Raw genomic sequence first — 14422 nt, forward strand, 5'->3', positions numbered from 1 at the left:
GCTGCCAAGACCTGCGATATTTTGGTGTTGTAGCTCACCGTGAATAGTATATTCTGTTTGTTGGGCCAAAACAGTGAATAGGCAGCCATCAAATGATGTTATAGGGCCTGTGGCTATACTGTATCTGGATTGTACAGTCACTGTACGTGGCCTGATTGGTGCTGGATACTGGTACGCGGGGGGTTTGTAAGCTCACGGTAAAGGTCAACCTGCGGGCACAATAGCACCTGTAACGGCAGAATAACTAGGCGGTGACGTACTATTGATAGCCGTTAGCCCGATATACTAGTAGGTTGTGGCAGTGACGTTGACAGGCTGATATACTGGTAGCGGCGACGTTGGCAGGCTGATATACTAGTAGGTTGTGGCTGGCTACAGGAGCACCTCTGGGTATACGATATTAGGGACCGTACAGGATAGCTCATCGCTAGTATCAGGTGCTGGCAGCAGGATTGACAGGCCTGCAAGTGTAGTTACACGGGACATAGCTACGTATAGCTGGCCATGTGTAAACACAGCGTGACGCAGATCAACGCCTACAACAGAGAGTGACTGGCCCTGTGACTTGTTTACAGTGATTGCAAAGGAGAGGCGAACTAGAAACTGGACCCGGCTGACGATAAACAGGAGCTCTCTACTGGTTGAAGTGAGCCTGATACGTGGCAGCAGGCGGAGCTGGCCTGCAAACTCGCCAGATAGGATGCGGGCCTGGATACAGCGGGAGGATATCTGTGTAACCGCTAAACGGGTACCGTTGCAGAGCCCCTGGCTTGGGTACAGGTTCCGTAGAAGCATTATTGGTACGCCTACCTTGAGCAGAAGGCGTGACGGGGGCAGTGACGGGGGCTCAAAGGACTGCAGCAGCTCTACGGGAGGCAGATCCTGTGTTGTATTGTCCTCAACCTCAGCAGAGTCCACTGCAACCAGCTCTACTAGCTCACCAGGGAAGGCAGCAAGCATTGCGGCGTTGATTACAGCCACTGCGTCGTTCCGTACGGCCAGTATAGCACGGCCGTTGAGGACCTGATAGTCCGCAGCAGCCTGCTGGAGGAGGTGCGGCGGATAGACGTGATCCAGGAAGCCCTGTAGGCTGTAGTAGACGGTCATCCAGTCTGGGATAGAGATCAGGCCATCCATCTCACGGGTAGCCAGTCCCCGGCACCAGGCTGCAAAACAGGTGTTGTCAGCCCCAGATAGCACCCGCATATTCTGACGCAGGTGCAGTACGGTCATGTGCGGCCATATGAGCGTAGACTGCTGCAGGCAGGCGTTGACGATGGCAGGCCGCTGGCCCCGGCGGACGACGGGTAGGATCTGGGCAAAATCGCCGCTGGCAATTACAGGGAGGCCGCCAAACAGGGCAGGGGAGCTACGGACGTCCTGCAGCATACGGTGGACTGCCTCAAAGCAGTAACGGTGCTGCATAGGCACCTCGTCCCAGATAACTAGAGTAGCGGCCTGCAGCAGCCGCCCAAGCTCCGAGCCTGGAGCAACAGGGCAGATGGAATCGTCGTGGATATCCAACGGGATCCGGAAACGGGAGTGGGCAGTGCGGCCGCCGGGCAGCAGGACAGCAGCTATACCCGACGACGCAACGCACAGGACCACCTGGCCTGTAGAGCGATAGTAGGCACATATACAGCGCCAGAGGAACGTCTTGCCTGTGCCTGCTGGGCCCTGTACGAAGAAGTGGGCAGTGCTGTGGTCAGCCTCAATAGCGGCAGTAACGGCATCAAATACGGCGCGCTGGTCCATATTCAGCCCTGTAACAGTGTCCCAGAAGGCAGTGTCCTGCCCGTCTGTATCGTAGGCCAGCTCAGCGGCAAGAAGCTGATTCTGCAGCCGTACTCCCCAGTTGAACTGGCACGCAGGGAGTGAGAAATCCGTAAGACGTTTGCCAGACTCTGCCAGCAGCCCTTCTATCAGATACAGGCCGTAGTCAAGGTACGCGTCTGGATCTGCGGATACTAGCAGGGCAGCAGCAGCCTCAGGTAAGTCGTCACACAAATCCGCCTGGAAGGCTGCCCAGATAGCAGCTGGATCTGTAACAGGCCCATTTAAGAGAGCAGCAACGAAGAAGTACCGTAACGCCTGGCCTGTGGCAAACGTAACGGCGTCCTGGAAGCAGGCTACCCAGTCTCCATCGTGTAGCAGTAACCCGCGGGCAGCTGCGGCGGCCTGGAAAGTAGGATACTCTGTGCCGCTAAAGGTACGCAGGTCCGCGTAGGACTGTGGACCCCGTACGGTAGTCAAGAGAAGCTGTAGATAGAACCGTTCACCCTGTAGCGGGCTGCAAAAGTACATGCGGCCAATCGCAGTGCCGCGCTGACGCACGTGCCAGGTCCGTGACGGGAGGTGCCAAACAAACTGGGATGGATAGTCCTGATATAGGACCTCACAGCCATACTCATGGTCAGCGTTGCGCTGGAAGAACGCCGTAAGCGTAGTTACAGATCGCTCCAGGCGGGCTGATAACTCTGCAGTGGTAGCGTTAGCAGGGAACGTAACTATCTGCTCATTCGGTAGGTGGACCGCTAGGGGCACTACAGTGGGCCGCTCCATGTGTACTGGGTACTCAAACAGCCGCCAAACAGCCTCAGATGGACTGATATATCGCCCGTTTAGATGCTGCTTAACCTTATCTGCTTCTGAGACGTTTAGTACTGCCCTGTCAGTGCCCTTGTAGATGTACTTGTGGACGTATTTGATAGCGTGGATAGTGCCGCAAACCTCTACATTGATATGGGCCCAGTACTTACAGAGCAGACCAGGGTTATACGGGACAACCCAGCTGTTATTAAGGTGTACAATACGGCCCTTACACCGTACAGCAAGCGTGCGGCCATCATCCCGGCGCTGATACTCAGGGTACCCGTCCTTATGGACCACTGTAGATGGGCAGTAACGCTTAGGAAAGTTCTTAGAGCACCGCGGCGGGGCGCTGTCGCGCTGAGGCACCATACACGGGGCCTGCAGATTGTGCTCCCTACATGGCCTGTGAAGCATGAAGGTCCGTACAACCTCTGTAAGCAGGCCGTCTGGGTCATCCACAGGGGAAGGGATCTCAGCCCGGATAGTGCTATCAATTGTTACAGGATCCGTGAACGCCTCGCGGTTGTGTAGGGTCAGGAACAGCAGCAGGTGTATATGGGGCAGGCCCCGTTTCTGGTACTCAATCGTGTACACGTGGCCCAGATGGGTGCCAAACAGGTTGCTCTTCACATCAGCTACTAGCTTCTGCACCTTCAGATGGAAGGCCCGGCAGATTAGATCAGGCCGATTCAGGCCTGTCTCCCCAGGGCGGAGCTCACGGGCAACCTCTGGCCAGTATGGGCTAGCTGTAAAAGTGATAAACAGGGTAGGGCGGCCATATCGACGGACGATAGCCATAGAGTCCTGATAGCACTGGCTGACAAATCGTGAGCTGCCTAGATAGGACGACGGCAGGACAACGCGGCGTCCAACAGGGCCTGCCTGGGCGTTGTTGTTGCCTATAACGGCATCAGCAACACCGCTATACAGGTCTGCCCGCAGCTGTGCCTGGTTTGCTCGGATCCAGGCCAGCCGGGCCTGGTCGCAGATAGCCCAGATATCCACAACGTACTGCTGAAACAGCCTGTAGAAGCGGAACGGATTTGTAGTCTGCCCAGGGCGGGGGTGTAGATAGTATCGATAGTAGGTTTGCTGGGTCAGCGACGTCTGCAGACGGGATCCGTCCTGGTTACGGAGCGTTAGCCCCGGCCGCCACCTAGAATCCCTGTGGGGAAACATCAGTACGTAGTGTAGCGGCATGTAAGATGGGTGGGCGGCGCTGATAGTAAACAGGGCGCTGGAGTTACAGGCCGCTAGGACGATGGGACGGGACGTCTCTGCACCTGCTGCGTCAGGTATCACTAGGCCTAGCTCATCGCTAGTAGGTACGTTCTCCCTGCGGCGGTCCTGCCCAGTCTCTAGGGCTAGTGTAAGCCTGCTGGTTAGTATAACGCGGGCGTCTGCAGCGCTACTGTTAAGCCGATCCTGGGCTGTGCGGTATATAGATATATATGGGTTATTAATCTTATATAGCATTGCTGTTAGATCTTGGAGAATCTGGAGCTGTAAGTGGCTGTTCCGCTGGTGGCGGGCGTTGGCAGCGTACTGTGGGTCGTAAAAGTATAGCTGAGCGTACTGCGGCAGGCTTCCCTTGAGAACCTCTACAGGGCCGCTGCGGTGGTATAGGGCCCCGTGGATCTGAAACACCTGCACGCCAGGGCCCTGCGCCCCACGGCTGGTAGGTGTACAGTCTACCGAGGTAAACGCAAAGGCAGCGTTGTAGGCCCGTAGCTCCTTACGGAAGTGCCGCGCTGCTAGAGTATTCGTGTTGAGTAGCTGATACAGGTACGACGGCAGCGGTGTGAGGGCTGGCAGGTCGACCTCGCCGTCCAGGCAGCAGAGAGTAAATCGCGGGTCTGTTACAGAGGTAGTGCTCTTCCGCTCATCTATCCAGTGTAAGGCGCCGCAGGCTGAACAGGGCACCTGCATGCTGCCAATATCGTAGTATACACCATCAGGACGACGTCGCAGGAGCGGGGTGGTGTCCTGTTGGAGCCCTACAAGGACTGTCTCAGGCAGGTCGTCAAACGGGTTATCACTATACTGGGAGCTAGGGGCAGCAGCTGGAGCAGCAGCAGCCGGGTTATTAGGAGTATTACTGGCACTGCCCTCACGGCGTGAGGCCTGTTCAGGGGCGCTAGCACTGGGCGCTGGCTGGGAGGCAGTTAGGCGGTCCCTCTGGGGGCTTGATGGACGTGGAGGTGTAGAGAGACGGCGTCGCCGGCGGCCTGCACGGGACGTCTACTGACTGTAAGCGTAATCAGAGAGAGGGGGAGGTAGTAGTTACGGCACTGCAGTTGCTACATGGCTGGTAGACGCCCCCTATCCGGTTGCGGCGGAAGTTAGCAGATGGGAGATAGGTCCTACAGCTGCTGCAAAATACTTGGGATGATGGCTGGCTGACGGCTAGGGAAAAGACTGGAGGGGGGGGGCTAGAACACGCCGTGGACGGGCCATACAACCCTGTAGCGAGCCTGTACAGGACCTGTAAAACTTTTTACAGGAGTTTACAGGAGCAGATTACCGGAACAATATAGGGCCGCTACGGGCGGTGTAGGACGTTAGTATAGCTGAGAGTTGACGCTAGAGGGTGCACGGCCAGAAAACGACAACTTTACACGTCTGCTGCGCCCGCTACAGGGCTGATTAATTTGTCTCAAGCAGATAGGCAGGTAGCGGCGAGTTTTATCAGCTATCTGGCACTTATTTCAGGGCTTACAGGGGCTTTGTTGGGGAGATCACTTTAACCTGTTTATATATAAGATGTTGGAGGTCTTCGCCTTATCAGATTACATGTTAGCTCTCAATACTGTGCCAAGTAGCGCAGAACGCTCGCAACGTTCTCAAGTCCCTTCCTAAGTAGTCTGCTCTCATATATGCTAGAAGGAGGACTCTGCTAACAGCTACTACCTAACGAGAGCGAGTCCCAGTCTTCTATATCAAGACAATACCGTGTCCGTGCGCGCAACGACCGGAGTCGCGCAACAACTGAATCATCACAACTACACTATACTTTGACGCGTTGTAACTTAACAACTATAGCAGCTATTAACAAAGCGCTTGCAGCAATTAATGCGCTAAAACCAGGCAAAAAACTTGTGTATCAGCATTTTGCTACTAGGTTCAGCGTTAACTGCGTAACTCTAGCTTAGAGACACAAGCACGTTCAGGACTCCTAGGAGACCAAGGACATTAACTAGCAACGTTTAATGCTACAACAGGAGATAGAGCTTATAAAGTACATAGAGTTGCTTAGTACTTGTTACTTACTACCTACTAGAGAGATAATCCAGAATTTTGCGTTGCTAGTGGCTTAAAATCTAGTTAGTAAGAGCTAGGTTACCTGCTTTATTAACAAGTACTCTATCTATCTTATCTTGCATTACTCTACTAGGATAGATTAACTATGTTATAACGCTAATTCCTATAATAAATATACGCTCTACTTTAACCTACTATAGCACAAAATCTCTAAATACTCTATTAAGGGTTGCTATATATATAATATAGATAAGAAGGGCTTTATAATTAGTATTATAGGTAGAATAAAATATATGTTTAGTAAGCATATATAGATAAAGGGAGAGATTAAAGCATCTATCTAGGATAGTAACTAAGCTTAGTAGACGCTTATAGCGTGTGTGTGTAGTAATAGGATAGTACTACTACTAGGCATTATCTATAAGTTAGCTAACGCCAGCATTAAATTAGACTAGGTAGCTAAAATTAAGCCAGAAAAACACTCTGTAATAGTTACATTATCTCTCTTAGGGTGGACAAATAGGGATATAGGCCTTACCTAGCTTAAGCAGGTGTTTAATTACTATACTAAGGAGAAAGCATAAAGAAAGTAGAGGCTTTTAATACTAGATAGCCACAGATCCTACGTAACAATAGACTTTATTAAGTACTGTAATAACTACAAGATCCTCCTAGCTATCCTTTCCCCTTACTTAACCTAAACGCTCTAGCTGCTTAATATAGTGCTATTTAAGCCTCTATTAACAGCGTACTTAAAAGTAGTTATAACATACATCTATAAGGCTTAAAACAACGCACCTATTACTAGAGCAGACTTCTTCTGCCTATTCTGGCTAGCATAGATGTGTAGCTTTACTAAAAAGCTAATACTTAAGTCCTTTAAGGCAACAGGTATCTATCTACTTAATCCTAACATTATCCTCTACTGCTTTGTTAAAACACTAGAGAGCTTAGATTTAGATAGGTCCTTATTGTCTATTTATAGCAACAAGGATTAGCTTAAAATAGAGATGTTGTTACAGCGTGTAGTTAAAAACTAGAGTAAGAGTAACGTTAAAAAGATAAGACAATTAATCTACTATATCTTAGTTAAAACCTTACTCCTCTAGTATAAGATAGATAGCCTTAAAAAGACTCTAAAGACGCAGAAGAAGCATAAAAAGAAGAGTAAAACCTTAGACTTGTAGTAACAGCAGGAGTACTATAGTGGTGCAGTGTTCTAGTTACCTAGAAAGGTTAACAAAGCACGCTTCTGTAAGCAAGTTAGACAACATAAGAAGAAGGAGGAGAAGCTTAGAAAAGCTACTAGTAAGGAAGTAGCAGCTACTAAGAAGCTGGTTAAGGAGAAGAAGAAGGAGGAGAGGCGTGTAGCGTAAGAGGCAGCTAAGGTAGTGCATAAGAAGAAGAAGGCTAATACAGCAAATTAGAAGGCTAAACAGAAGGCTAAAAAGCAGTATTAATAATAAGAGCTTAATGCTGTAAAAGCTATACAATTACCTTAAAAGAGTAAAAAGAAAGCTTTATAAGCAACCTAGCTAAAAAAGCATTAAAAACATAGTCCTAGGGATAATGTTAGTGGTTGTAGTCCCCTATTGCTGTCCCTAGCTCCCCTACTTAAAACCACATCACGTAGCCGCAACGTTAAGTTACTAGCTAAATTTAAATAGTATATCTTTTTTATAAGTAATTAATTAGTACTACACTATAAAATTATAAAATAATAGCTGTTGTAGGTGGCTCTAACGTACCCCACGGGCGAGTTAGACAACAGGCAAGTCGGACACTTTTGCTAAGCCCCCACCAAACACCTCCTCCTACACTAATGTCTTCTTAACAACACTATTTAAACGCGTTAAAGGAAGCGCAGATACAGCTTGCGCTCCAGGCTCTTAAACAAGACGCGACTCTATCTCTGTAACGCGCTGCTGCTATCTACAAGGTCCCTTAAAGCACACTAAGTAACCAGCGCACTAGACAACCTTTACACGCTAATTCTATAGCTAACTTACAGAAGCTAGATAATAATAAGGAGGAGGTAATTATTAAATATGTTCTTAAGCTAGATGCGTAAGGATTTTCCTCTTAGCTCTTAGATGTAGCTACTATAGCCAATTCTTTGCGCGCTAAGCGTAATCTAGGCCCTATTAGCGTAAACTAGCCTAGTACGTTTGTTAAGCAACACCTAGAACTTAAAGTTAAGTTTAATTATAAGTACAACTACAAGAGATCTCTCTATAAGGATCCTAAGGTTCTACAGGGCTGGTTTAGCCTAGTAGCTAATACTAAAGCTAAGTATAGCATCTAGGATAAAGACATATACAACTTTAACAAGACAGGCTTTATAATAGGCCAGATCTCCCTAGGAGCAGTTATTACAGCTTTAGAACAACAAGGTTAGCTAAAAGCTATTTAGCTAGGCAACTAGGAGTAGGCTACAGCTATAGTGAGCATTAATGCTAAAGGATAGGCTATTCTAGCCTTCCTTATCTTTAAGGCCTACCACCACCTCTCTGCCTGGTACAAGGAGGAAGAACTGCCTTAAGACTAGGTTATTGGAGTCTCTAATAACGGCTGGACTACTAATAAGCTTAGTATAGACTAGATAAACTACTTTAACAGGCATACAAAGGAGCGTACTGTTAGCACCTACTGTTTACTTATTATTAATAGTTATAAGAGCTACAACTCTCTTAAATTCCAGCAATACTGTAAGGATAACAAGATTATTACTTTCTGTTTGCCTTCTTACTTATTACACCTTACACAGCCCCTTAATGTAGGTTGTTTTGCTGCTTTAAAGAAGGCGTATAGGCGCTAAGCTAAAGTACTTATATAGAACTAGATTAACTATATTATAAAGACAGAGTTCCTGCTATACTTTATACGCGCCTATAACGCTGCAATTACTTCTAAGAATATCTAGAGAGGGTTCTAAGGTGCTAGATTAGTCCTATTTAACCTAGACTAGGTTATAATGGCCCTTAATGTGAAGTTGCGCACTCTATTACCACCACTACCTGTTAACAACAAGCTCTGGCAGTCGCAAACCCTAAGCAACAGCCTTAAACTTAGGTTGTAATTAATGCTTATAAAGATAAGGATTTAGAAGTATATAGATAGTTTGCCTACCTCTATAGTTAAGGCGTTTAAGAAGGTAGCAAAGGGGGCAGCAATAATTGCGCATAAGCTAGTGTTAGCGCAACAGGAGATTACTTAGCTTTAAGCTACTAATAAGGCAGCTACACAACAAAAATCACACAAAAGAAAGTAAGTTTAGGCAGAAGGGACCCTAACAGTTAAAGAGGGCTAGCGATTAATAGCTCTTAAGGAGTTTGGGGCGCGTAGTGATAGAAAGAAGGCAAAGAAGCAGGTGCGCGCTAAAGGAGGTAAGCCCTCCCAAAGGCGCTGTAGACAGTGTAATTAGACAGGATATAACACGCAAACGTGTAAGAAAGAGGTAGAAGTAGTTTCTAAATAGTATTACAGACTATACTGCACATTGCAGCACTAAACTAGGTTGTTTTAGGCCATAATAGGGTGGTGTTTGGTAGGGGCTTGGCAAAAGTGTCCGACTCGCCCGTTGTCCGACTCGCCCGTGGGGTACGTTATAGCCTCATCTAATTTTAAGCGTTGAGGTGGTTTTCGGTTGTTGCGCGACTCCGGTTGTTGCGCGCACGGACACGGTACAATACCAAACAGCAGGGATAAGCAGTGCCAGGATGATGAGAACAACAGGGTCCTTCGACCTGGCGACGTACCGCTGCTCCAGCGCATCGATCATTCGGAACACCGCATCCTCCTCCTAGGCTTGAGCATTGGAGCACGCGGGTGGGTTCCGAGTTGATCTGTCGTCGTTACCTGGCGTCTTATCGGCTTGAGCTCGCCCAAGCGTTGCACTGACGAGGCAGCCCACGCTGCATCGCCATCTAGGCTCGTCTGCTCGTCTTGGTGACGTGAGAATAGGCGGTCAAGAGTCAAGACATGCTGTGGGCGTCTGATGTTCGACTTGTTGACACTGAGATGGGGCGGGGAGATGTTTGGGTCGCCTTGGCTTGACCCAGGTCCATATCCGTTGCTGCAGTAGCAATCGAGTGCCTGTCTTATCCTACACAGACGCACCCGCGTGGCGTTCGTCCTGCTTTGGCGGGCGGTACATCCTCGATTGGAGATATGTTCGCTCGCCGTCTAGGGCAGCATCAAGCGCGTCGATATCAAGCGGTAGGTCAAATTCCTTCGCGAGAAACAGACTCGCCGTACCCTCGAATTGACGTGTAAGGGCATAGAGCCAGTGTGCAGCTCGTGGTATGAACACCCCTTCCAGCAAGCAATATGCAGATGACCGGGTGCCCAACTCTCAACGCCAACTTCTCTCCATCCAGGCCGAATCACCTTGGCCATCTCGAACCGGCTGCAGATGTTCTCGGTGCTGTTGGACCTCGACTACGCTGGACAACGTACCAAGCGTAGGCCACCTCTCTTCTCCACGCTTCACTGTGTCGTTACCCTGGTCCTTCTCGAGTGCAAAACCCACCACATCGTTGGAGTCTCCACACGCATCAGCGTCGTCATGTGTCTCTTTCTTCGGTTTAGCTGTTGCTTTGGGAGTCATGCCCTTTTTCGAATCTCTCGGTACCATGCAGAACAACGCCATGGGCTGCGTGTGAACGAAGCGGCGTAGGGGAGGCCAAACGGGGAGCTTCCTGCGTAGAGCTGTCTTGGGTTGTAAAGAGAAGGTGAGTGAGTGGGTGGAAAGCTGGTTCCAGCAACAGAAGCGATGGTTACTGGTAATCGATGTCGGGCAAGTGTGGAAGTGGAAATGAAATGCATATTGGGGACAAGTAGCAGAATTGTTTGCTTCGCGGATAGCTTGCTCGTTGGTAGTGCTCTACGTTAACACGCTCTTCCCCTCCTTCTTCCGCCCGCCCTTCTGCTGCGCAGCCTCATGTTTCCTCAGATCCTCCGGGACCTTGCTGATCTGGCTCTTACTAAGCATCTGCTTGAGATCGTACAGCACATCCGCATCCTCGCTGCCCCAGAAGGTAACCGCGACACCGCTCTTACCCGCACGACCCGTACGACCAATACGATGCGTGTATGATTCGATAGAGCCGGCCATGTTGAAGTTGACGACGAGCGAGACGTCGGGGACGTCGATACCGCGGCCTGCCAGATCGGTGGCGACGAGAACGTCGGTGCGGCCTTCGCGGAGGGATTGCAGGGCGGCTTCGCGCTGTTCCTGTGTTTTGGAGCCGTGGAGAGTGACGGCAGAGAAGCCCATGTGTTTGATATCGCGCGCGATGGCGTCGCAGTTGCGCTTGATGTTGACGAAGACGATGATGGGGGCTGCGAATTCGCCGCTGTTGAGGATTTCCGAGAGGCGCTTCTTGCGCTTTTCTTCGCCTTGGATGAATTCGACGCGTTGTTCTACGGTTTCGACGGCTTCGCCAGCGTTGCCGATGGTTACGATGGCTGGCCGGCGGAGGTACTTGCGGGCGATGCGCTCGACGGCCGTGGGCATCGTGGCTGTGTACATCATCGTCTGGCGATACATGCCGCGCTTCATGGCGTCCGGGTCTTCTGCCATTTCGTTGTCGGGCTTCTCGTTGCCCACGGGCAGCGCGTCGAGGATCTTGTTCACGGGCTCTTCGAATCCCATGTCGATCATGCGATCCGCTTCGTCCATGATGACGTACGCGCACTGGCTGAGGACGAGCACGCGGCGCTCGATGCAGTCCACCAGTCGGCCGGGGGTTGCAATAATAATCTCACACCCATCGCGCATCTGGAAGGCTTGCTCCTCGATCGAGTGACCACCAACTATGACGGCTGTCCGAAAGCCAAGCGGGTTTGCAAACTTCTTCGCCTCGACTTCAATTTGCTGGGCCAGTTCGCGGGTAGGTGCGAGGACGAGGGCGTACGGGCCGTCATTGCGATTTGCTGGGCCGAGGGGCGGGAGCTGCGAGATGTAGACAAGTAGAGGAAGGATGAAGGCTGCAGTTTTACCTGAACCCGTGACTGCAACACCAATAAGATCGCGACACTGCAGCGCGATAGGAATGGCGGCGCGCTGAATAGCAGAGGGCTCCGTGTATCCAGCCTGGTCGACGATGCGCATGAGGTTGTCCGGCAGGCCCGCTTCTTCCCAATTGCGCATGGGGTTGGGAATTGCACCGCCCTTTGTGGCAATGTTGAAGTCCTCCTTGAAGATGCGCCAGTCGCGCTCGCGCATGTGCTCGAGCTTCTTGTCGCTCCAGTGCTTGTCTAGCTGTGCGCGGCCGCCCTCCTCCCTCCGCCGCCTCTCCATCTCAAGAATGGCTTCTGCGCGCGCGCGGCCCGACTCGGGGTCGCGCTCGATCATGGCCTCGATGAACTGCTGTGTGTTGCGCTCCGTCTGGTCTTCGGTGAAGCCGCCGAGTTTGCCGCGGCCGAAGAAGTTGGTCTCGGCCTTTTGTTGGTAGATGGGGTTGTAGTCGTAGCTCGTGTCCTCCTCTTCGTTCCACTCAAAGTTAAACTTCTTCTCCGTCGTCCGCTTGCGCTTCTTCTTGGCGGAGAAGGTCGACAGGTTCTGTTCGGCGCCCATGTACCGGTTCTTGATCATAGCCGCCTCCGCATCCTCGGGCAGCGGCCGCTTGCCCGATTTCTTGTCTGGCACAGGCGGAGGCGCCATGTCCCTGCCTCTCTGGCCGTCTCTCTGGCCGTCTCTCTGACCGTCTCTCTGACCGTCTCTCTGACCGTCTCTCTGACTCACCCTCGACGGTGCACTTGGAGGCTCGTACCGCATAGACCTAGGCCCAGTAGGTATCGACCCGTTACGCGCCCCGTTCTGTGTCTGCCCATTCCCATTCCCATTCCCATTCATCCCCGCACTCGCACTCCCACCATTCGCACCCTCCCTCCTCCTCCTCGCCTCCTCAACCTCCCTCGTCCGCTTCTCAAGCGCAATACGCTCGCGCTCCGCCTTGGACAAGAACTTTGGTTTCGCCGCGGCGGCCTCTTGCTCGCGCTTGGCTTTGAGGATGTCGTCGATGCTCGGCGGCTGTTTTTTCTGCGACGCCCATCCTTTTTTCGCTTTTTTGGGCAGCAGCGCGGGGCCGAGCGAGTCTTCCTCCGGTGGGGGTGGGGGTGGGGGTACGTTGGAGCTGGGCGGCGGAGGAGGTGGAGCGTCGAAACCAGGCGGCGGCGGAGGTGGAGCGTCGTTGAGCGACGGGGGTGGCGGTGGTGGTGGGTAGTCCATGCTACTGTACATGCGTTGGTATGCGATGGTTTGCGTTGGTGTGTGTTGGTATGGTTGGTTTGTGTTGGTATGGTTGGTGTGTGGTATGGTTGGTGTATATTGGTGTGCGTTGGTGAAGGAGGTGTTCGCCAGAAAGCGCCGGGTGCCTTGGTGAATGTCGATTCGTTCAACGCCAGGTCGTTGCGTGCCAGGCGCGCTTGTGAATGCCAGGTCGTGTCGATGTTGGGGCGGACGTTGTGGTTGGTGCGAGTGCAAGGGTGTGGTGTGGAAAGGTTCGAGCTTGCCTAGGTCGCGGCGATCAGGCACGCTGTCACGTGCGCGTCGCCGCCCAGCCCAGCACGACTACCACCATGATTATCTTCACGCGGTCGAGCTTCATGGATTGGTTTTTAAAGGTAGCAACCATCTATTGCAGTTCTACCTTGCTAGTCTCATGCTTCCTGGCATCACCCAAGCATACTGATACCTGCCTGTCGTGTCGTTATTTCGAAGCCGGGCAGCCTTTCCACTGGGCCAGCCCTCGCCCCAAGTCGTAGATGTCGTAGCGCGTGCACGCAGCTCAATCCTGCCTGCCCTTCAGTAACCGCTTGGTGACCTTGTCCTTCTCGATGATGTAGACGTGTGCGCCCCAGCCAGAGAGTGCGTCGCGGTCGACGGCGTTCAGCAGCGCTTGTGAGATGGTCTCGAAGAGGTCGTCTGGGCCCTGTTCGCCGTTAGCTGCCGTCTCGGCGTACCTGCGACCTGGCTGGACCCACCAGATCCGGCTCCCACAGGCCCTCGCATGTGCCGAACAGCTGGTCGCTCGCGGTTCCGCTGACGATGAAGTCCTTGGCAAAGTCAATGCACCCGATGCTGTCGAAGCCGCAGATGAAGGGCTTCCCCGTGGTCTGGTTGATGCCGGCGATGACGGGGCTGACAAAGTAGGGCCCGAAGCGCTTCTCGTACAGCGACGACGAGACGAGGTTGGCCATGGTCTGGGGCGAGATGTTGCGCTCTTCGCGCAGACGGTACATGTTGACCTTGTAGCGGAACAGGTCCGACACGGTCGACACGTCTGTGGCCAGTCCTGTCAGGCCCAGGAACACGTCGCCGTACTGGAAGATCTTGGGGAAGTTGTTGGAGACGGTGAGGGCCTGCATGCCGAGGCGCAGGTCGCAGGCGATGGCGACGCAGTCCTTGCCCACCATGGCCACGGCAGCGCCGCCGTCTGTCGAGGTTAGCGGGCTCGTCGCAGGCGGACGTGCAGGGGCCTCGTACTTATCGAGAACGGGGACGACTGCTGCGGTTAGCTGGGTGCAGGGTCCGGCGGCGTGGGGGAGCTCACCATGGCTGTGA

General features: G+C 52.1%; 3 protein-coding genes across 3 annotated transcripts, besides 17 other annotated features; all 3 read right to left on the reverse strand.

The window, feature by feature from the left end:
* Positions 1-5356: part of a mobile genetic element that runs on past the window's edge.
* Positions 373-4521, reverse strand: EKO05_0007971 (uncharacterized protein; the record flags this gene model as incomplete). Its single annotated transcript, XM_038941497.2, has 1 exon — positions 373-4521. The coding sequence occupies one exon, from the start codon at positions 4519-4521 to the stop codon at positions 373-375; it is 4149 nt and encodes a 1382-aa protein (XP_038796443.2).
* Positions 380-4539: a mobile genetic element.
* Positions 380-4554: a mobile genetic element.
* Positions 449-4557: a mobile genetic element.
* Positions 452-3447: a mobile genetic element.
* Positions 560-3180: a mobile genetic element.
* Positions 4649-4671: a tandem repeat.
* Positions 5357-5540: 184 nt separating the features above from the next.
* Positions 5541-5585: a mobile genetic element.
* Positions 5554-7595: a mobile genetic element.
* Positions 7577-7593: a mobile genetic element.
* Positions 7594-9461: a mobile genetic element.
* Positions 8466-8662: a mobile genetic element.
* Positions 8466-8668: a mobile genetic element.
* Positions 9460-9539: a mobile genetic element.
* A 1199-nt stretch (positions 9540-10738) lies between these two features.
* EKO05_0007972 (RNA helicase) lies at positions 10739-13087 on the reverse strand (the record flags this gene model as incomplete). Its single annotated transcript, XM_038946413.2, has 1 exon — positions 10739-13087. The coding sequence occupies one exon, from the start codon at positions 13085-13087 to the stop codon at positions 10739-10741; it is 2349 nt and encodes a 782-aa protein (XP_038796444.2).
* Positions 12686-12710: a tandem repeat.
* Positions 12742-12780: a tandem repeat.
* A 10-nt stretch (positions 13088-13097) lies between the features above and the next one.
* Positions 13098-13165: a tandem repeat.
* A 481-nt stretch (positions 13166-13646) lies between these two features.
* Positions 13647-14414, reverse strand: EKO05_0007973 (Proteasome endopeptidase complex; the record flags this gene model as incomplete). The annotated part of the gene is made up of 4 exons (XM_038941454.1): positions 13647-13790; positions 13843-14294; positions 14345-14363; positions 14412-14414. 4 exons carry the CDS (start codon positions 14412-14414, stop codon positions 13647-13649), a joined length of 618 nt encoding a protein of 205 aa, XP_038796445.1.
* Positions 14415-14422: the final 8 nt, after the last annotated feature.

This window comes from Ascochyta rabiei, chromosome 14 (assembly GCF_004011695.2).
Source record: "Ascochyta rabiei chromosome 14, complete sequence".
NCBI lineage: Eukaryota > Fungi > Ascomycota > Dothideomycetes > Pleosporales > Didymellaceae > Ascochyta > Ascochyta rabiei.